Source organism: Oratosquilla oratoria, chromosome 11 (genome assembly GCF_046742065.1).
Source record: "Oratosquilla oratoria isolate Oo_2021 chromosome 11, ASM4674206v1, whole genome shotgun sequence".
Lineage (NCBI taxonomy): Eukaryota > Metazoa > Arthropoda > Malacostraca > Stomatopoda > Squillidae > Oratosquilla > Oratosquilla oratoria.
Window position 1 is genome coordinate 52,327,891 of NC_134787.1, and position 24,091 is coordinate 52,351,981.

Below are 24,091 nucleotides of genomic sequence, written 5' to 3' on the forward strand. Positions count from 1 at the left end.
TTTGGTTACCTCCTTTGTGAGGGGGAAAAGGACATTGGTATATGTATGTATATATGATATTATGGATCAAATCGCTCATAGCAGTGACGGCTGGGTACAATTATTTGATATATATATATATATATATATATATGTTAGTGACTTGGTACTTCCCTGAGTGAGGATTTGTCTCTGGTCCATTGGGGCACAATTAGTCTTGACTGTATACGACTAAGAAGCAAATACCCCGAAGTATCATGACCTTACTCTATAGTAGCAGTGTTAAAAAAATAGATGAGATATACTCAGTCTAAATAATATCACATATGAAGATATACCATCTTTGTCTTCTTCCTTCCAAGATATAATTTGGGGCAAAACTCATACAACTTCTAGAAATATTTTACCTTCAAGTGAGTCATTAGGTACGATCACTAGGGGGATTGGTGATTTCTCCTGGGATATGTGTTCTCTGATGTATGTAAACTGGGAGAGAGGAACATCAGCCATCAAGTACTCTTCACGTCCCGGAGCCTTCAAAGAGAATATGATTTTTTTGTTTCAGGAGGAATTAATATCTTTTTTCTGAACTGGTTATTTGAAATCAACACAAGTATTTTAGGACAAGAATATATAGTACAAGTTGCTCTGACATTGGATAAATTCAGTTAGTTCAACAGAAGTGAAACCAGTTTCAGTGACTGATGACAAACTTTACTGAACTATATTACAAGAAAAAATTGAAAGTTTTTTTTCTACATATTTCAAAGAAAAGTGGAATGGGTAATGAATGCGTACTCTCAAATCACAGACAAAACCCTGTGAAACATTACAGACATGAGAGAAAAACAGTAGCTGTCTGCAGCAGTAGCCATTCATAGGTGAAGAAGCAGAGATAGGAATTATAGGAAGTTAAAGTCTCGCTAAAGGAAGACAAAAATCAGACATATGAACTAATATTATTATGTCCACAGCATCAAACTTTAAGGTCAATTTTTTTTTACGGAAAATTGAGTATCAACTATTACATGAACATTAGTTTTGTTAGATTATTGGAACTTTTAGCATCAGGTGTAAAAATATTTATAAATTACTTCTACTAAACAATAGCAACAAAATATGTACTAATTTATAATGAAAAGATGTGAAATGCCTTCATCAGGTGAAGCTCACAAACTTATGATAGATTAACTTACTGTATAATAATACTTTCATTAGGTCAAAATCTGTACATGATAGGAAGGGTTACAAGCAACTCTTAGTTTCAGACATGGATTTTTTTTTTTCTTTTTTAGCACTGTTTTAGGTGAATGAAGAATGTTTTTTTTAGTAAAAATATTTTTTAAACAAATTCCATACAAAAATGTAATTTTCACAGGAAAATTAATTTTTCCCTGATACAAACCTGAGGTACTCCTTACAGTAGGATACTCTCGCGTAGCGCGAATATTTCTACTGCGAAATTAAAATCCTCATTCTGTGGGTCTGGGCAACGCTTATCCTCAGTAAGGGACCCCATTGGGGCAAGGGGGGGGGGGCCCTTGCCCTCCACCACAAGTCTCGCACACTATAACCATTCTCTGAGCCAGGTATGATTTAAGCACAAGGTTGTCAGGCAAGGAGAAGGAACTATTTAGAGGGGTGGTTGAGGAGGGCCATTAAAGGTAAGGAGTACCTCAGGTTTGTATCAGGGAAAAATTAATTTTCCTGTGAAAATTACATTTGTTCCGAAGAATACAAACTCTTCGGTACTCCTTACACTAGGAGACTCGGACTTAGGAGGGAAGGAAGTTGTTATCTAGCCTGGGAAACCGCTGTAAGGAAAATCTAGTGTGCTAAGACTATGTTGACCAGACCCCTATACATTCCCCTCACTTTGAAGTGCACCCCTTTCTGTTCCCTGGAGTGGAGACAGAAAGGTTATAATCACTTTTGTACCACTGAAGGGCTTGAATTGATTCCCTTGGAATGCTTGAGAGCCCGCGGGTGAGGTAAGGGAATGTAAGAGTATGAGAAGGACTTTAGAAAGTTATCCCTGCAGTTGCCGAGCCAGAACCTGGATGAGTTGTCAGGGTCGGCTGTGTGCTCTTGAGGAGGGGTATATCATTTTCAGGACTTCTTGGGCGGCCACTATGGGGCCCAAAGATAAGTTCCCTAAAGATTCCCGCATAACTTCTTTGAGGTAAAAGGAAGTGAACGTATTCTGGCTCTTCCATATACCTGCTTGAAGAACCTGGTTGACTGACCGATTCTTTCTGATGACTAGGGAGGTCCCTACTGCCCTCAGGTCATGGGCAATCTGTGTGGTTCATGTCGCAGGCTCTGCGGATGACTTCCATTGTCCAGTAAGAAATGGAATTCTTAGTGATGGGCTACCTTTAGTAGAGATGAACAACCACTTTAATTCTGGTCGAAGATGTTCGGTTCTCTTGAGGTAGGTCCGGATGGCTTGTACCGGGCATAGAACTGTTTCAGTCTATTCTCCCCCTGCAAATTCGTCTAAGGATGGAACACTAAAGGACCAGAATCTAGGGTCGGATTTGGCAGGATCTTTGTTTTGGCAATGAATTGAGGCATGAAAGTGAAGGAGACCTCTTTCCATCCTTTGGAATGGGCGACTCTATAAGAGATGGCATGTAACTCCCCTACTCTCTTGGAAGATGCCAGGGCTAGCAGAAAAAACTGTCCTCTAGGAGAGGTCCTTCAGATGTGCCTCTCGGAGAGGTTCGTAAGGGGGACCCCTCAGAGAGTTCAGGACTAATGCCACATCCCGCGGAGGAGAACTGATTTCCCTGGGGGGGGCATGATCTTTGAAGTGCCTGAAGAGCATGGAAATTTCCTGTGAAAGGGCTAGGACCATGCCCTTCAGAGAAAACACCTGATTTAGAGCTGCCCTATAGCTTTGTACTGCCGAGAGGGAGATCTTCCTGGACTTCCTGAGGACGTGGAAGGAGGCGATCTCAGGAATGGTGGCTCGAACTGGGACTAACTTCCTGGAGTGGCACCATTTTGCAAAGGTGCATTTCCCTTGATAAAGGTTAGCTGAGGAAGAGCAAATAGGAGCGGACATGTCCTCAACCACTTCTCTGGGAAAACCCTTCTTTAGGAGGATCTGGACTATAGTCTGAACGCGTGAAGATTGAGTGCTGAAGGGTTCTTGTGCCAAGGCCCGTTGATGGGTGGATACAGAAGATCTGGTCTTCCCTGAAGGGCCAGAGGCTCTTCTACTGCTAGCTCGAGGGCGTCCGGAAACCATGGGGCTTCGGGCCACCAAAGAGCGATCAAAGTCATCCGAAGGTAGGATGCGTGTCTTGCTCTGAGGAGTACCTTCTGGAGCAAGGGAAATGGTGGGAAAGCGTAGGAGTCCAGGTTGTCCCAACTTTGCAGAAGAGCGTTTTCTCCTGCTGTCAGAGGATCCAGGAAAGGGCTGAAATATATTGGGAGTTGGTGATTCCATCTCATTGCAAAAAGGTCCACTAGAGGGGAGCCCCATTTGCTGAGGATGAAGTTCGCTACCTCTCGATAGAGGGACCATTCTGTGTTGATTATCTGATTCTTCCTGCCGAGGTGGTCCGCCCAGACATTCCTCTTCCCCGGGATGTAACGGGCTTTGAGTGACACCTGGAGATTCTTGGCTAGGTTGAGGATGTCCATCATCAGAAGGCATAGTTCCTGGGAGACTGTGCCCCCCTTGCTCGTTCAGGTAGGCTACTACCAAGGAATTGTCCGACATTATGCCCACTACTTTTCCTGAGACTTGATCCTTGAAGTGACGGAGAGCCAGGAGTACTGCTTTCAACTCAAGCCAATTGATATGGGCTGTCCGCTCGACTGTGGACCAGGAACCGCTGATGTGATCGTCGTTGAGGTGGGCTCCCCAGCCCTCCTTGGAGGCATCGGAGAACAGGAGGACTTCGGGGGGAGATGGGCCGAGGGGCATCCCCATGAGAAGGTTGCATGGGCCTTCCACCAGAGAAGAGAATCCTTGACTTCTTCGGTGAGGGAGATGTGTTGTAGGGGTTCTCCCTCTTGCGGGACCCACTGAGACTTGAGGAGCCACTGTAGCGGTCGCATTCTTTGTCTACTCCAGGGGATTAATTTCTCTATGGAGGCCATATGGCCCAGGAGGATTTGGCATTGTGTAGCCGTCAGGAACCTGGTCGATAGTGCCTGTCAACAAGAGATGCGAGATTCGGGATCCCCTTTCCTACTGGGAAGGATTCCATTAGGGAGGAGTCCAGGACCATACCCAGGTACGTGACTCTCTGTTCTGGTAAGAAATCTGACTTTTCCGGGTGGACTACTGTGCCCAATTTCAGGACAAAGGTTAGGACCATTCTCAGGTGTTCTTGGCAAAGCTGGGCGGAATGCATCTTGGAGGTCCAGCGACACCATGAAGTTCCCTTCCCTGATAGACGCCCTTACGGACTCTGGGGTGGCCATTCGGAACTTCGTCAGGGAAAAGGAACTTGTTGAGTGGAGACAAATAGATGACTGGTCTCCACACCCCTGTTGTCTTTTCTACTAGGAATAGCCGTGAGAAGAACCCTGGGTCCGGAGTCGAGACTTCCACTAAAGTTCCTGTCTGGAGCAGAACGGAGGATTCCTCCGCTAGGGCCCGCCCGCGAGCCGAGTCCGGGTGGAAGCTGCTGACTTGGATGGGATAGAGGGAGAGGTTTGGGACAGTGGAAAAGGGAAGACAATAGCCCGTCTTAATGACTTAGTAGGTCCAGTCTTCCGCCCCGGCCTCTTCCCATGCTCTCCAGTAGAGGGAGAGGCAACCCCCTATCTTGTGCGGAGGGGCTGGCGAATTCCTAGGAGTCCTGTGGGGGAGTCCGGAGCCTCTATAATGTTTGCGTCTAGGATCTCGGAGTCCACCATATCCGGGGGAATCAGCGCGTGGGTGAGCATAAATCTCCCTGAGGAGGGGGTCACTGGGGTCCCCGAGGATGGTGTCTCTCCTGCGGGACTCGAAGTTGGCCCAGGACGTTGAGAGACAGGAAACCTGATGCTTCAGGGCTCTGCTCGCGCTTGCCAAAAAGCCTGGAGGTCGCATTCTTCCTGGGGTTGTAGTGCGGGTAAGAACTCCCACGCCGAGGCAAGGAGGCGTTCTAGCCAGGAGTTCACCGCCAGGGACAGAGCCAGTGATTGAAGGTGGTTGCTGACTTCCCTGCCAGAGAGGAGGACGTTTCGTCTGCGCAGCGACTCGGCGTCCGCCTAACCAGCTCTGGTAACCTCGCCGGGATCGAGGCTGCTCCGAGGGTTGACCCCGATGGGGTGTAGAAGCGCTTCTGGTGTTCCAATGGGACCGGAAGCCAACGCGTCTTCTCGGTCGTCCTTGTTGCGAGAGCGTCGGAGGCCTGGGCCATGGCTCTCGCCGTCTACGTACTCCATGGAAGGTGGAGGGGAGGAGGCTGGGCTTTCTGAGAGTTGGCCGTCATGAAGATGTCAGACTCGAATGTGGCTTCCTCTTCTTTCGGGAGTGACGAGTGAACAGAGAGTGGGGAGGAGGTCCGGGGAATGTCCGCTTGATGAGTCCCGCCTGGGTGCGGATGGTCCGGGAGACGCCAAGGGGAGACTGCCTCCAATGGACGAAGCTGAGTCACCCACGACGAACGCGCGCGTGGGCACATCTCGGGCTTCCTGCCCAATGGGCATAGAAAGGGTTCCGGCGATGACCCGGCTCGTCTGACGACGGGTGGAAGGTGGATGTGGGGGCCACCCGAGGAGGAGAAGAGGCCGACGCGCTCCGAATCTCCGAACTCGGCTCCTTTGTCCGTGGGGGGGCGGAGCCGCCAGCAGCGTCGCGGGGCCGGAGGACGCATCCGGGAAAAAGCTCGTACCCGGGGGGATTCGCGGGGGCGGCTATTGTACAACCATTCCGTTTACTACGCTTAGGAGGGGGGAGACAACTGTCCGCGTCCTCCGCCGACGTAGCATCCGGTCAGCGAGAAACACCGCGTCTGCAACCTCGTCCCTGATCTCTGTCCCTGTGAGCAAAGGGCATGGAAAGGTCACCGTTGATCACCCGGCTCTTTTGTGCGTACTGCGGGATTCCTGAGTAGAAGAGACTAAGGGGCTCTTTGCCCCCCCCCCCCTTTGTCCGTGCCGGCGTCGAGTTTCGGGGGCAGCCGCAAGCGACCACATCCGGGAAAAATGTCGTACAGGAACGGTAGCTAGCGGTGGCTTGACGCGCATGTCCGTCTACGCTAACCGTCCCGGTTGAAGGAAGAGGACAACTTGGCCTGAGAATGACTCGAAGTGGCGTTGTACCACCTTCCTGGCGAATGTTGAGTTTCTGGGATGGGCGAGGGCAAGCCGCAAGCGACCTCATCCGGGAAAAGCTCGTACAGGAACGGTAGCTAGAGGTGGCCTGAGGCGCATGTCCATCTACGCTAACCGTCCAGGTTTAAAGGAATAAAGGACAACTTGGCTTCCTGTCTACTACGCCGTGGAGGAGGGAGAGAATTGCTCGTCTCCTCCGAAGCCGTAGGCCGCCTTCCCTTGTTTTTGGGGGGGTGAAGAGGGAAGCCATTTTCTATGCTTGCGCACCTTTCCCCCTATCACCCTTCGGCGAAACCACAACAATACTGGAACCAGATTCCATACTTACAATGAAGGGTAGGATACCCGGTGGCGGTTAAGGGAATAATACAGGAAATGGAGAAGCACTTAATAATTCCAGGACACAGGATGGCGTAGGGAAAACCCCGATGAAATTGAAGGACGACGAACTCCTTAGCGTCCTTAGAGTGAGCTGGCGACAATCGAAGCAGATTGCTTGATTTTCGGCACCGACGTAAACATAGAACCGCTGAGTAATTAACGGTTCGCTGCCGCGCTAATAATGGAGTTTGACTGAGAATCGGCCCATTAAGGGGGAAACCGATAAAAACTAAACATGTATAGTAGAGAGATGTTAACGCGGTCACTACTGCGAAGAGAATGGTTATAGTGTGCGAGACTTGTGGTGGAGGGCAAGGGCCCCCCCCCTTGCCCCAATGGGGCCCCTTACTGAGGATAAGCGTTGCCCAGACCCACAGAGTGAGGATTTTAATTTCGCAGTAGAAATATTCGCGCTACGCGAGAGTATCCTAGTGTAAGGAGTACCGAAGAGTTTGTATTCTTCGGAACAATATGGTGTTTTATAATTATGATTTATTGTGTCTTCATGGAAAGGGGGAATCGATCCATCCATTGAACATATAAAAAAATCACTGAGCAACTTCTAGGTGAAACTGACTTATAGACATTGATATCAAACTTAAGGAAGCATCTGGTTCCAAAAACAGTTGTTAATGGGACTTTAACATAGTTGTGTTTTGGCAAAACAGATGTGATAGACAATGCCAAATTCATTACAAGCTCAGCTGTGCCTTGTGAAAGTTGCTGACAAAACTGACAAACTGTGTCAACATTTTGTTAGGAAACTACAGAAATTGTCAATAACATGTTATTCTTAGGGCAAAATACATTGTAGTGCACTGAAAAACATAAAAATGGAATATCCCCTTCCTTTTTCAATTATGTCTTTATCTAATAAATACCTTCAATTTCAATTCTTTTAAAGCTGTCCAGTCACTTCCTTCATTTTCCTCATCTTTGGTGAAATACATGGCCAGCAATTCTTTTGGCTTCTTCTGTGGGCTTACCTCAAGCAATATGGGTTTCTGAAAGATACAATAATGGGTCACTACAAGCATGGCTCCCTTCCCATATAATACAACTAGGCAAACTAGATAAATACACACACATGCATATATATATATATATATATATATATATATATATATATATATATACATACATACATATACCAAGGCTTTTTCCCCCTTACAAGGGAGGTAGCCAAAAAGAAAAAGGCATAAAACCATTCCCACACATTCCATCCCTAAATACACTCCACTCCCCCTCCACCCTCCCTCCCATCTTAGCACCTCCTGGATGACAGGTCATCCCTGCACCTTGTCCACTGCCCTGGGTCAGAGCCAGTGTCGCAAGGCACAGCACATCCACAGCAAGGCCGCTTCATTAAATCGGCGACCCCCCTCTCCGTCCCCCATGCATAACAGGAGAAGACGGGAAGAAATCCCTTTGGGTTGCGTCAAATTTTGCTCACACATACTACCTCAACCCCCCATTCCCCCAACCATTCCACCTCATGCATCACAACATCATCCATATACAACCATTCTCCATTCACCTCTGTCTTCTGTCCTCTCCTGTCCTTCCTCAACATACATTCCCCTCTTCCCTAGAGCCCCCTTCATCCCATCCATCCATCTCATCCTAGGATGCCCCATCATGTTCACTCCCTCCACATCTGCCTTCCATACCTCTTTTACTAGTCTTTCTTCACTCATTCTTTCCATGTGTCCAAACCATCCCAATACTCTTTCATCAACCCTATCTCCCAACTCCCTTTCCACCCCTGTTCTCCTCCTCACCTCCTCATTTCTCACTCTATCTAGCCTAGTAACCCCCATCATACTTCTCAGAAAACTCATCTCAAACACATTCAAACCCCTTCTCTCTTCCTCTCTTATGTTCCATGTTTCTGCCCCATACAGTGCTGTTGGCACAATCACTCCTTCATACAGTCTCCTCTTAGCATCCATTCCCAAATGTCTATTCCTCATTACACTTTTTAATCCACCAAGGCTTTTACTTGCTTCTCTCAATCTACATTCCACCTCCACATTTGAACCCAAGTATCTAAAAATATCCACTTCCTCCAGTCGCTCTCCCTTATATGTATATATATATATATATATATATATATATATATATATATATACACACACACACACACACACTTCAGCGAATGGACGGCTTGGATGACGTTCTGAAGAAAACTGAAGTCTGTGGATCCCAACGCAAAGAGAAGTGCCTAGTGTTTTTACAGGGTGGGGGGGAAATTGCTCGTGGAGTAGTGGGAAAGTAGTGAAAGAGGAAAAGGGGAGGGATTACTGAGGGAAATGGAAGGAAATGAGGAGGGAGTAGACTTGGCCCAGCCAGACAAGCGAAAGGTAAACAAAAGACTGAGCGATGATGAAATGTCTAATAAAAATGTAAAGATTAGAAGTATAGAGAGGAGCAATACAGTAGAAAGTGACGAGAATATGTTCCAGGGATTTAAAGAGGGTGGGGGGGACACAACCCCCCCTCCCCGACTGATAAGACTAGAGGAGAGAATTGATAAGGTGATCGAGGACTTGGAAAGTAGGTTAGGTAATGTTGACTCCATTTTCCAGAGAATTGAAAGGTTGGAACAACTAGAGAAGGCAAACAGAAACTTAACTGATGAAATAGAGGACCTAAAAAGACAGTTAAGAAATGTAAAGGAGGAGAATGAGAAATTGAAGAAGAATAGTAATGAAAACAGAGAGACAATAGCTAAAGTAGCTAAAAATTGGAGAACAACCCAAGAAGGGAATAAGGTTTCATTCACTGACATAGTCAAACAGCAATTGAAAGAACATAATGAAGACTCAGTTATTAAAGTGATGAGACAGAAGGAGAATATAGTAAGAGACTTAGCAGACAAAAAGAAATGTATAATTATATTAGGAATGGAATAGAAAAATAAAACAGATAGAACAGAAAGAATCAAGGAGGAAAATGAAAGAGTAAGCAGTTTACTAAAACTAGTTCAGGAAGATGAACCAGAAATTATAAAGGAAATTGAGGAAAAATTCAGACTCGGAAAATATAGTACAGATAAGACCAGACCAATTAAGATTAAATTCAGGTCACAAACAACGGCAGAGAAAATTCTATCCAAAACAGGGAAACTAGCAACAAATGATCAATATAAAAAGGTATGGATAAAAAGAGAAATGAATAAGGAGGAAAGAGAGGCAGAAAAGCAGAAAAGACTTGAAGCTAAGGCAAAAAACGAGGAAATAACGGAGTCAGAGAAAGAGAGATTCTATTGGAGAGTAGTGAACATGAAAATAAAGCAGTTCGACATACAAAAGAAAAACATAAGGGAAACAGAGAACACAATGGAAGTGGCAGAAAACTAAGAGTGTCTTACACAAATATAGATGGATTGATAACAGGATTGAATGAACTGAATGATTATTTGAAAGAAAAAGAACCGGACATAATGGGAATTGTAGAAACAAAATTAAAAGGCCCACTACCACCCAACAGTGTAGGACATGATGCATACAATTATTGGATTAGAAACAGAGAGAAAAAACAAGGGGGTGGAGTTATGTTCCTGACTAAGAAGGATATAAACGTGAAAGGTGTCATATATGGAAAGAATACAGTAGAGATGATTATGATAGAAGTGGAAGACCGAGATAAGAAGAGCAGAAAATTTGTGATCAATTATGTGCCTCCGAAAACAGCCTCATGGGAGGAGAGTGAATATAAAAGTATGTTAGAGGACACAAAGATAGCATTAACTAAAATAATTGAAGACGGAGGAAGAATAGTTATGATGGGCGACTTTAATTGCAAAGAAATCTGCTGGGAAGAAATGACAGTAAAGAGTGGTGATGACTCATGGGGAAATGCTCTACTTGAGATGATTACTGACCATTCAATGACACAATGGATACAAGAGAACACTAGGTATAGAAATGAAGAAGAACCATCGAGACTAGACTTAATAATTACATCTGAACCTAGAATAGTGGACAAGATTGAATATAAAACACCAATAGGTAAAAGTGACCACATATTGATTGAACTGGAACTTAATGAAGAAAAATATATGAAAAGAAATGAACAATATAGAAAAGGAAGAATGATGTATGAAAAAACAAACTTTGATAAAATAAGAGAATTCTTCCAACAAGAAAACTGGGAAGAAATATACAAAGAAGAAACATCAGTGGAAGAGAAATGGAATATTTTGACAAAAATTTACAAAAAAGGAGTGGAAAAGTATGTCCCAAGACAAAAACAAGAAAAAGAATATGTAAAATGCTGGTACAACAAAAGTTGTAGGGAGTTAAAAGACAAAAGAGACAAAGCCTGGACCAGATGGAAAAAAGACAGAAGACCTGAAAAATGGAAAATATATACTTGTTATAGAAATGAATATGTACAAAAGTGCAGAGAGGAAAAAAGAAAATATGAAAAAGATGTTATAGAAAAGTGTAAAGATCAACCAAAACTATTCTACAGATTTGTAAACAATAAACTGAAAAACAAACAAGACTTGGAGAAATTAAGACAAGGAGTTGAATACACTGAGGAAATGGAAATGGCAGAAATTATGAACAAACATTTTAAATCAGTGTTTACAAGGGAAAATATACAACCTGAAGAGATTGAGTGGAAGGAAAAAGTCCCCCCTATGGAAGAAATAGAAGTAACAAAGAATGAAATATTGACACACTTGGGTAATTTTGATGTCAGAAAATCGCATGGGCCAGATGAAATAGCAAACTGGATTCTGAAAGAATGTAGGAATGAACTGGCAGACAAAATACATAGCATAATAAGCAGTTCCTTAAAAGAAGGAAAAGTTCCAGAAGATTGGAAAAAAGCAAATATAGTACCTATATATAAAGGAGGAAATAAAGAAGAACCTACCAACTATAGACCAGTCTCTCTAACAAGTACAATAGCAAAAATATGTGAAAGAATTATCAAAAGTAGATGGGTAAAATACTTGGAAAAAAACAACGTACTAAATCCAAGGCAATTTGGATTCAGACAAGGACGATCATGCGTCACCAATTTAATATGTTTCTATTCAAGACTAATAGATATAATACAAGAAAGAGATGGATGGGCTGATTGTGCATTTCTAGACCTAAAAAAGCTTTTGACAAAGTACCACATAAGAAGTTGCTTAAGAAATTAGAATATGAAGGAGGAATACAAGGTAAATTGCTAAATTGGATGGAAGACTTTTTGCAAGAAAGAAAAATGAGAGTAGTGATAAGAGATCAGCACTCAAAATGGAATGAAGTAATAAGCGGTGTCCCGCAGGGAACAGTTCTGGCCCCAATAATGTTTGCTATATATATTAATGATATGGATGAAGGAATTGAAAGCTATATGAGCTTCTTTGCAGATGATGCAAAATTACTGAAAAGAGTGAAAACTGAAGAGGATTGTGAATCACTACAGAGAGATCTAAATAAAGTACAAGAATGGAGTAGGAAGTGGGAGATGGAGTTCAATACAAAAAAGTGTAGTATAATGGAATTTGGAAAAAGCAAAAACAGAATAACAGGATCATATAATTTGGGAGAAGAAGGAATAAAAAGAGTAGAAAATGAGAGGGACCTGGGAGTCATTGTTATGAATAATATGTCACCTGAGAAACATATAAATAAGATTTTTGGAGAAACTTATAATTTAATAAGAACAATCAAAGTGGCATTTACATACCTGGATGAAGAAATGGTGAGGAAAATCCTAATCACCCTGATAAGACCAAGATTGGAATATGCAGCAACGATATGGTCACCAAGTACAAAAAAATGTATAAAAAAACTTGAAAGAATACAAAGAGCAATTACAAAACTGGCACCAACACTCTCAAAACTATCATATGAAGAGAGACTACAAAAACTTAAACTACAGACACTAGAGCAAAGAAGAGAGAGAGGAGATTTGATAGCTATTTACAGAATCATGAAAGGCATAGAAATTACTGATAGAGAGAATCTGATAAAATGGGATGACAGAAATACAAGAGGACACGGAAAGAAAATAAAAAAAGACAACTATAGAAGAGATTTGAAAAAGAACAGCTTTCCTCACAGAGCAATAGACAGTTGGAACAAGTTAGATGAGAAAGTGGTGTGTGCAAAAACAATACATGAATTTAAAAATAGTTTAGATAAAATGAGATATGAAGACGGGACCTCACGAGCATAGCTCCCCTTCCCGTAAAATACAACTAGGTAAATACAACTAGGTAAATACACACACTTTCAACGAACGGACGGCTTGAAGAACGCTCTGAAGAAAAGTGCAGATTGTGGATACCAACGCAAAGAGAAGTGCCTTTTTGTATTTGCAGGGTGGGGGGAAATTGCTCGTGGGGTAGTGGGAAAGTAAGGAAAGAGGAGAGGGGGAGGGATTGCTGGGGAAATGGAAGGTAATGAGGAGGTGGAGGAAATGGCCCTGACGGGCCGCCGTAAGGTAGACAAACGACCCCAAGACGAGTTGGATGATAACGACATGTCTAATAGGAATGTGAAGATTAGAGGTATAGATAGGAGCAATATAGCAGAAAGTGATGAGAATATTTTCAAGGGATTTAAAGAGAGTGGGGGGGACACAAACCCCCCCCGACTGACAAGACTAGAGAAGAAGGTTGATAAAGTGATCGAGGACTTGGAGAGTAGGTTAGGTCATATGAACACCATTTTACAAAGGGTTGAAAGATTGGAAGAACTGGAAAAGGCGAATAAAAACTTAACTGATGAAATAGAAGAACTAAAAAGACAGTTAAGAGAGGTAAAGGGGGAGAATGAGGAATTGAAGAAGAATAGTAAAGAAAACAGAGAAACAATAGCTAAAGAAAGTAAAAATTGGAAGCAAACCCAAGAAGGAAATAAGATTTCATTCACTGACATAGTCAAACAGCAATTGAAAGAACATACTGAAGACTCAGTTATTAAAGTGATGAGACAAAAGGAGAATATAGTAAGGGATTTAGCAGACAAGAAGAAATGTATAATTATATTAGGAATGGAAGAGAAACACAACACAGATAGAACCACAAGAATCAAAGAGGAAAATGAAAAAGTAAGCCAATTACTAGAATCAGTTCAGGAAGATGAACCAGGAATTATGAAACAAATCGAAGAGAAATTTAGACTCGGAAAGTATAGCACAGACAAGACCAGACCAATTAAGATTAAATTCAAGTCACAAACAACGGCAGAGAATATCTTATCCAAAACAGGGAAACTAGCAACAAGTGAACAATACAAAAATATATGGATAAAAAGAGAAATGAATAAAGAGGAAAGAGAGGAAGAAAAGCAGAAAAGACTGGAAGCTAAGACAAAAAACGAGAACAGAACGGAGTCAGAGAAAGAGAGATTCTATTGGAGAGTAGTGAACATGAAACTAAGGAAGTTCGACATACAAAAGAAAAACATAAGGGAAACAGAGAACACAATGGAAGTGGCAGAAAACTAAGAGTGTCTTACACAAATATAGATGGATTAATAACAGGATTGAATGAGCTGAATGATTATTTGAAAGAAAAAGAACCGGACATAATGGGAATTGTAGAAACAAAATTAAAAGGCCCACTACCACCCAACAGTGTAGGACATGATGCATACAATTATTGGATTAGAAACAGAGAGAAAAAGCAAGGGGGTGGAGTTATGTTCCTGACTAAGAAGGATATAAACGTGAAAGGTGTCATATATGGAAAGAATACAGTAGAGATGATTATGATAGAAGTGGAAGACAGAGATAAGAAGAGCAGAAAATTTGTGATCAATTATGTGCCTCCGAAAACAGCCTCATGGGAGGAGAGTGAATATAAAAGTATGCTAGAGGACACAAAGATAGCATTAACTAAAATAATGGAAGACGGAGGAAGAATAGTTATGATGGGCGACTTTAATTGCAAAGAAATCTGCTGGGAAGAAATGACAGTAAAGAGTGGTGATGACTCATGGGGAAATGCTCTACTTGAGATGATTACTGACCATTCAATGACACAATGGATACAAGAGAACACTAGGTATAGAAATGAAGAAGAACCATCGAGGCTAGACTTAATAATTACATCTGAACCTAGAATAGTGGACAAGATTGAATATAAAACACCAATAGGTAAAAGTGACCACATATTGATTGAACTGGAACTTAATGAAGAAAAATATATGAAAAGAAATTAACAATATAGAAAAGGAAGAATGATGTATGAAAAAACAAACTTTGATAAAATAAGAGAATTCTTCCAACAAGAAAACTGGGAAGAAATATACAAAGAAGAAACATCAGTGGAAGAGAAATGGAATATTTTGACAAAAATTTACAAAAAAGGAGTGGAAAAGTATGTCCCAAGACAAAAACAAGAAAAAGAATATGTAAAATGCTGGTACAACAAAAGTTGTAGGGAGTTAAAAGACAAAAGAGACAAAGCCTGGACCAGATGGAAAAAAGACAGAAGACCTGAAAAATGGAAAATATATACTGGTTATAGAAATGAATATGTACAAAAGTGCAGAGAGAAAAAAAGAAAATATGAAAAAGATGTTATAGAAAAGTGTAAAGATCAACCAAAACTATTCTACAGATTTGTAAACAATAAACTGAAAAACAAACAAGACTTGGAGAAATTGAGACAAGGAGGAGTTGAATACACTGAGGAAATGGAAATGGCAGAAATTATGAACAAACATTTTAAATCAGTGTTTACAAGGGAAAATATACAACCTGAAGAGATTGAGTGGAAAGAAAAAGTCCCCCCTATGGAAGAAATAGAAGTAACAAAGAATGAAATATTGACACACTTGGGTAATTTTGATGTCAGAAAATCGCATGGGCCAGATGAAATAGCAAACTGGATTCTGAAAGAATGCAGGAATGAACTGGCAGACAAAATACATAGCATAATAAGCAGTTCCTTAAAAGAAGGAAAAGTTCCAGAAGATTGGAAAAAAGCAAATATAGTACCTATATATAAAGGAGGAAATAAAGAAGAACCTACCAACTATAGACCAGTCTCTCTAACAAGTACAATAGCAAAAATTTGTGAAAGAATTATCAAAAGTAGATGGGTAAAATACTTGGAAAAAAACAACGTACTAAATCCAAGGCAATTTGGATTCAGACAAGGACGGTCATGCGTCACCAATTTAATATGTTTCTATTCAAGGCTAATAGATATAATACAAGAAAGAGATGGATGGGCTGATTGTGCATTTCTAGACCTAAAAAAAGCTTTTGACAAAGTACCACATAAGAAGTTGCTTAAGAAATTAGAATATGAAGGAGGAATACAAGGTAAATTGCTAAATTGGATGGAAGACTTTTTGCAAGAAAGAAAAATGAGAGTAGTGATAAGAGATCAGCACTCAAAATGGAATGAAGTAATAAGCGGTGTCCCGCAGGGAACAGTTCTGGCCCCAATAATGTTTGCTATATATATTAATGATATGGATGAAGGAATTGAAAGCTATATGAGCTTCTTTGCAGATGATGCAAAACTACTGAAAAGAGTGAAAACTGAAGAAGATTGTGAATCACTACAGAGGGATCTAAATAAAGTACAAGAATGGAGTAGGAAGTGGGAGATGGAGTTCAATACAAAAAAGTGTAGTATAATGGAATTTGGAAAAAGCAAAAACAGAATAACAGGATCATATAATTTGGGAGAAGAAGGAATAAAAAAAGTAGAAAATGAGAAGGACCTGGGAGTCATTGTTATGAATAATATGTCACCTGAGAAACATATAAATAAGATTTTTGGAGAAACTTATAATTTAATAAGAACAATCAAAGTGGCATTTACATACCTGGATGAAGAAATGGTGAGGAAAATCCTAATCACCCTGATAAGACCAAGATTAGAATATGCAGCAACGATATGGTCACCAAGTACAAAAAAAATGTATAAAAAAACTTGAAAGAATACAAAGAGCAATCACAAAACTGGCACCAACACTCTCAAAACTATCATATGAAGAGAGACTACAAAAACTTAAACTACAGACACTAGAGCAAAGAAGAGAGAGAGGAGATTTGATAGCTATTTACAGAATCATGAAAGGCATAGAAATTACTGATAGAGAGAATCTGATAAAATGGGATGACAGAAATACAAGAGGACACAGAAAGAAAATAAAAAAAGACAGCTATAGAAGAGATTTGAAAAAGAACAGCTTTCCTCACAGAGTAATAGACAGTTGGAACAAGTTAGATGAGAAAGTGGTGTGTGCAAAAACAATACATGAATTTAAAAATAGTTTAGATAAAATGAGATATGAAGACGGGACCCCACGAGCATAGCTCCCCTTCCCGTAAAATACAACTAGGTAAATACAACTAGGTAAATACACTTCAGCGAATGGACGGCTTGGATGACGTTCTGAAGAAAACTGAAGTCTGTGGATCCCAACGCAAAGAGAAGTGCCTAGTGTTTTTACAGGGTGGGGGGGAAATTGCTCGTGGAGTAGTGGGAAAGTAGGGAAAGAGGAAAAGGGGAGGGATTACTGAGGGAAATGGAAGGAAATGAGGAGGGAGTAGACTTGGCCCAGCCAGACAAGCGAAAGGTAAACAAAAGACTGAGCGATGATGAAATGTCTAATAAAAATGTAAAGATTAGAAGTATAGAGAGGAGCAATACAGTAGAAAGTGACGAGAATATGTTCCAGGGATTTAAAGAGGGTGGGGGGGACACAACCCCCCCCGACTGATAAGACTAGAGGAGAGAGTTGATAAGGTGATCGAGGACTTGGAAAGTAGGTTAGGTAATGTTGACTCCATTTTCCAGAGAATTGAAAGGTTGAAACAACTAGAGAAGGCAAACAGAAACTTAACTTAGACAGTTAAGAAATGTAAAGGAGGAGAATGAGAAATTGAAGAAGAATAGTAATGAAAAAATGAAAACAGAGAGACAATAGCTAAAGTAGCTAAAAATTGGAGAACAACCCAAGAAGGGAATAAGGTTTCATTCACTGACATAGTCAAACAGCAATTGAAAGAACATAATGAAGACTCAGTTATTAAAGTGATGAGACAGAAGGAGAATATAGTAAGAAAATTAGCTGACAAAAAGAAATGTATAATTATATTAGGAATGGAAGAGAAACATAACCCAGATAGAACCGCAAGAATCAAGGAGGAAAATGAAAGAGTAAGCAGTTTATTAAAATTAGTCCAGGAAGATGAACCAGAAATTATAAAGGAAATTGAGGAAAAATTCAGACTCGGAAAATATAGTACAGATAAGACCAGACCAATTAAGATTAAATTCAGGTCACAAACAACGGCAGAGAAAATTCTATCCAAAACAGGGAAACTAGCAACAAATGATCAATATAAAAAGGTATGGATAAAAAGAGAAATGAATAAGGAGGAAAGAGAGGCAGAAAAGCAGAAAAGACTTGAAGCTAAGGCAAAAAACGAGGAAAGAACGGAGTCAGAGAAAGAGAGATTCTATTGGAGAGTAGTGAACATGAAAATAAAGCAGTTCGACATACAAAAGAAAAACATAAGGGAAACAGAGAACACAATGGAAGTGGCAGAAAACTAAGAGTGTCTTACACAAATATAGATGGATTGATAACAGGATTGAATGAACTGAATGATTATTTGAAAGAAAAAGAACCGGACATAATGGGAATTGTAGAAACAAAATTAAAAGGCCCACTACCACCCAACAGTGTAGGACATGATGCATACAATTATTGGATTAGAAACAGAGAGAAAAAACAAGGGGGTGGAGTTATGTTCCTGACTAAGAAGGATATAAACGTGAAAGGTGTCATATATGGAAAGAATACAGTAGAGATGATTATGATAGAAGTGGAAGACAGAGATAAGAAGAGCAGAAAATTTGTGATCAATTATGTGCCTCCGAAAACAGCCTCATGGGAGGAGAGTGAACATAAAAGTATGTTAGAGGACACAAAGATAGCATTAACTAAAATAATGGAAGACGGAGGAAGAATAGTTATGATGGGCGACTTTAATTGCAAAGAAATCTGCTGGGAAGAAATGACAGTAAAGAGTGGTGATGACTCATGGGGAAATGCTCTACTTGAGATGATTACTGACCATTCAATGACACAATGGATACAAGAGAACACTAGGTATAGAAATGAAGAAGAACCATCGAGACTAGACTTAATAATTACATCTGAACCTAGAATAGTGGACAAGATTGAATATAAAACACCAATAGGTAAAAGTGACCACATATTGATTGAACTGGAACTTAATGAAGAAAAATATATGAAAAGAAATTAACAATATAGAAAAGGAAGAATGATGTATGAAAAAACAAACTTTGATAAAATAAGAGAATTCTTCCAACAAGAAAACTGGGAAGAAATATACAAAGAAGAAACATCAGTGGAAGAGAAATGGAATATTTTGACAAAAATTTACAAAAAAGGAGTGGAAAAGTATGTCCCAAGACAAAAACAAGAAAAAGAATATGTAAAATGCTGGTACAACAAAAGTTGTAGGGAGTTAAAAGACAAAAGAGACAAAGCCTGGAACAGATGGAAAAAAGACAGACCTGAAAAATGGAAAATATATACTTGTTATAGAAATGAATATGTACAAAAGTGCAGAGAGGAAAAAAGAAAATATGAAAAAGATGTTATAGAAAAGTGTAAAGATCAACCAAAACTATTCTACAGATTTGTAAACAATAAACTGAAAAACAAACAAGACTTGGAGAAATTAAGACAAGGAGGAGTTGAATACACTGAGGAAATGGAAATGGCAGAAATTATGAACAAACATTTTAAATCAGTGTTTACAAGGGAAAATATACAACCTGAAGAGATTGAGTGGAAAGAAAAAGTCCCCCCTATGGAAGAAATAGAAGTAACAAAGAATGAAATATTGACACACTTGGGTAATTTTGATGTCAGAAAATCGCATGGGCCAGATGAAATAGCAAACTGGATTCTGAAAGAATGCAGGAATGAACTGGCAGACAAAATACATAGCATAATAAGCAGTTCCTTAAAAGAAGGAAAAGTTCCAGAAGATTGGAAAAAAGCAAATATAGTACCTATATATAAAGGAGGAAATAAAGAAGAACCTACCAACTATAGACCAGTCTCTCTAACAAGTACAATAGCAAAAATTTGTGAAAGAATTATCAAAAGTAGATGGGTAAAATACTTGGAAAAAAACAACGTACTAAATCCAAGGCAATTTGGATTCAGACAAGGACGATCATGCGTCACCAATTTAATATGTTTCTATTCAAGGCTAATAGATATAATACAAGAAAGAGATGGATGGGCTGATTGTGCATTTCTAGACCTAAAAAAGCTTTTGACAAAGTACCACATAAGAAGTTGCTTAAGAAATTAGAATATGAAGGAGGAATACAAGGTAAATTGCTAAATTGGATGGAAGACTTTTTGCAAGAAAGAAAAATGAGAGTAGTGATAAGAGACCAGCACTCAAAATGGAATGAAGTAATAAGCGGTGTCCCGCAGGGAACAGTTCTGGCCCCAATAATGTTTGCTATATATATTAATGATATGGATGAAGGAATTGAAAGCTATATGAGCTTCTTTGCAGATGATGCAAAACTACTGAAAAGAGTGAAAACTGAAGAAGATTGTGAATCACTACAGAGAGATCTAAATAAAGTACAAGAATGGAGTAGGAAGTGGGAGATGGAGTTCAATACAAAAAAGTGTAGTATAATGGAGTTTGGAAAAAGCAAAAACAGAATAACAGGATCATATAATTTGGGAGAAGAAGGAATAAAAAAAGTAGAAAATGAGAAAGACCTGGGAGTCATTGTTATGAATAATATGTCACCTGAGAAACATATAAATAAGATTTTTGGAGAAACTTATAATTTAATAAGAACAATCAAAGTGGCATTTACATACCTGGATGAAGAAATGGTGAGGAAAATCCTAATCACCCTGATAAGACCAAGATTGGAATATGCAGCAACGATATGGTCACCAAGTACAAAAAAATGTATAAAAAAACTTGAAAGAATACAAAGAGCAATTACAAAATTGGCACCAACACTCTCAAAACTATCATATGAAGAGAGACTACAAAAACTTAAACTACAGACACTAGAGCAAAGAAGAGAGAGAGGAGATTTGATAGCTATTTACAGAATCATGAAAGGCATAGAAATTACTGATAGAGAGAATCTGATAAAATGGGATGACAGAAATACAAGAGGACACAGAAAGAAAATAAAAAAAGACAGCTATAGAAGAGATTTGAAAAAGAACAGCTTTCCTCACAGAGTAATAGACAGTTGGAACAAGTTAGATGAGAAAGTGGTGTGTGCAAAAACAATACATGAATTTAAAAATAGTTTAGATAAAATGAGATATGAAGACGGGACCCCACGAGCATAGCTCCCCTTCCCGTAAAATACAACTAGGTAAATACAACTAGGTAAATACATATATATATATATATATATATATATATATATTTATATATATGTATATATATATATTTATCTATTTATTTCTTTTTTTAATGATAGTGGAGGAAAAAAAAAAAAATAGTAGGAGAATTTATTGCTGACGTTTTGACTTCACAGTGTCTTTATAAAAGCTTACAACATATTTGGTCACAATCAGACAAATATACACACACTGCCTTCATTTCACAGGCAGTGTGTGTATATTTTGTCTGATTGTGACCAAATGTATGCTTTGATAAAGACACTGTGAGGTCAAAATGACAGCAATAAATTCTCCTACTATTTCCTTGTTTCTCTCTCCACCATCATTCAAAAAATCTGTCAGCAAATTTATTCAATTATATCTATATCTATATATATATATATATATATATATATATATATATATACATATATATATATAGGTTTCTTCCCATTCTATCAATATATCAATATAATATTGTATTTACTTAATTTTAAAAGTACTTAAGCAAATTAATTTTTCTAATGAAGAAAGACACAGTCTTACCTCTTCTGATGAATCCAAATTAGAAGACATGCTCTCTGTATCCTTATTCAATTTCAACCTTTCTTGTAAGAATTTTGCTAATTCTTCACTTTTGGTAATGCGGCTAAGGTACAAATAGTCCATCTGCTTCTTCTGTGGGTATATATGTATGGTAAATGCTATGAAAAGAAATTACCAGAGCAAAGTGTTTTTGTGTATTACAGCTTCAGTGCAGATATACATATTTCTGCACTGGAATGGATCAAACACTTGGAAGAGAATAAAATACTAAACCCTAAACAATTTGGCTTTAGAAGTGGAAGATTGTGTACCACAAACTTAATATGTTTTTACTCAAGATTAATAGAGATAATACAAGAAAGAGATGGCTGGGCAGATTGTGCCTTCTTGGACTTGCAGAAGGCTTTTGACAAAGTACCACATAAAAAGCTAATAAGAAAAATAATAGGAGTAATACAAGGTAAGTTACTGGAATGGATGAAAGATTTCTTAAGGGGGTACGCGACACCTGGAGGTCATTTTCTAAAATATTTAGAGTAAAGAGCTGAAACTTCTCAGGTAAATAGGTATCCATATTGCCTACATTTTAGGTGAAGCAGAATGATGTATGTACACATGTACACATGTACACATGTACGTATACCAGTAGCGACATTTAAAAGTGCACAGCACCATAATACGTGGACCAATTTGTTTTATATTTTGGCTATGATTAGTCAGTAGGCACACCTAGGGCCGGTCATTTAGTAATTGAACAATTTCCTTTATACTTTTGCATACAGGCATTTCAATTTTAATGGCTGGCAAAAATCTTGAAAAATACAATTTGTTTGCTCTTGTTTCCATTATTACTCCGAACTCTTTCATCCTATTCAAAATATTCGAATCATCGGCCCTAGCAGGTACTAAAAGTAATATTCCCTGTAAGTTTCATCTAAATCTAATTTATATTAGATTTTTTATGATTAAAAAAAAAGTAGAAAAATATCGAATGGAGATATGGCAACTTGAAATATGAATATATCTGTAACTTGCTTATAGTTTCACCAATTTGACTGATTTTTTCATGGCTTAATTCTTATTATATAATAAGTAAGTACAGTAAAAATTATCAACATATTTTAATTATAAGTACTTTAAATACTGAAAAACTAAAGTATAAGTATGTCACAGTAGTGACGACGCACAGACGACAACATCATATAATTTGCTTTTTTGCACCTTTGGCGGTTTCTTCATATGAAACCTCTCTGCTGGGGGTCTTCAGGGTATCTAAATCATTGGAAAGAGGTTTATTTTCCAGTAGTGGGCGCCTTCTCTTTCCTCATCAGATTCCCCTCGCCAATCTATGTTGGTAGGGCACCCCCTCCAGCATCATATGATGTCCCTTCTTCTTTCTTCTTCCTGTATAGCCTTGATCTTTTTCCTCTTGCTTTCTTCTTTGGATTCAATCTTCCTCTTTGAATTGTTTAGTCTAATGTTGTCCTTTACCTCTGTCACCGTCACAGAGGTGCAGGTGAGGGCGGTGGTGGAGTGAGAGGTGGTGAGATCTTTAGTCGTCTTTGACTGCTTGCCATCTTTAACTGCTGTTTTTTGTCATTGTGATGTTCTTTTGTTCTTTTTGCTACCCATGATGACTGTACTAAAGAGTAATATGTACTAGCTAAAGTAATAGATTGCAATGAGAGCTCATGAGACATGCATACTTCCCTTTTCAGAGCTAGCCGGTAACTAACGCTTAGTTTCGCACAAAGTTGGCGAAATATTCTCCCTCCACCTTCCTCCCTTCCCCTCCACAATCGTATTGGCCGTTGATACACTGGGCGAGTGTAAATTCAATCAAATTTCAACGTTATTCGCTGCGCCTGAAGGTCCTAAGTGGCACGCCTCCTTCTAGTGTGGGTTGCGCCTTTAAATCTGTCCCTTTAATCCTCACCCAGGACCTTTAAATTGCGCGCGGCTGGAAAATTATTTGTCGGGATTTGTTTCTAAGTGGTATACGAACATTTTGAACACAGTTTTGAAAAATGCCATATCTTGACCAAATTCACCCCCCCAGGTGTCGCGTACCCCCTTAAGTGGGAGAAAAATGAGAGTGGCACTTAGAGACAAGAACTCAAACTGGGAAGATGTGATAAGTGGCATCCCGCAGGGCTCTGTATTGGCTTCTTTAATGTTTGATGAAAGAGTATTGGGATGGTTTGGACACATGGAAAGAATGAGTGAAGAAAGACTAGTAAAAGAGGTATGGAAGGCAGATGTGGAGGGAGTGAACATGAAGGGACGTCCTATGATGAGGTGGATGGATGGGGTGAGGGGGGCTTTGGGGAAGAGGGGAATGTCTGTTGAGGAAGGACGGGAGAGGACAGAAGACAGGGGTGAATGGAGAATGGTTGTGTATGGATGATGTTGTGATGCATGAGGTGGAATAGGCGGGGGGATGGGGGGTGAGATAGTATGTGTGAGCAAAATTTGATGCAGCCCGAAGGGATTTC

General features: G+C 39.7%; 1 protein-coding gene across 1 annotated transcript in view; it reads right to left on the reverse strand.

Moving 5' to 3' along the window:
- Window positions 1–24,091, reverse strand: part of LOC143029824 (phosphatidylinositol 4,5-bisphosphate 3-kinase catalytic subunit delta isoform-like) — a 93,661-nt gene that overhangs the window by 32,863 nt on the left and 36,707 nt on the right. Inside the window, exons 6-8 of the mRNA XM_076192884.1 lie at window positions 21,597–21,728; window positions 7,527–7,649; window positions 387–513 (exon numbers count right to left, since the gene is read on the reverse strand). Coding sequence (XP_076048999.1) covers window positions 387–513; window positions 7,527–7,649; window positions 21,597–21,728 — 382 coding nt within the window. The remainder of the gene's footprint in view (window positions 1–386; window positions 514–7,526; window positions 7,650–21,596; window positions 21,729–24,091) is intronic.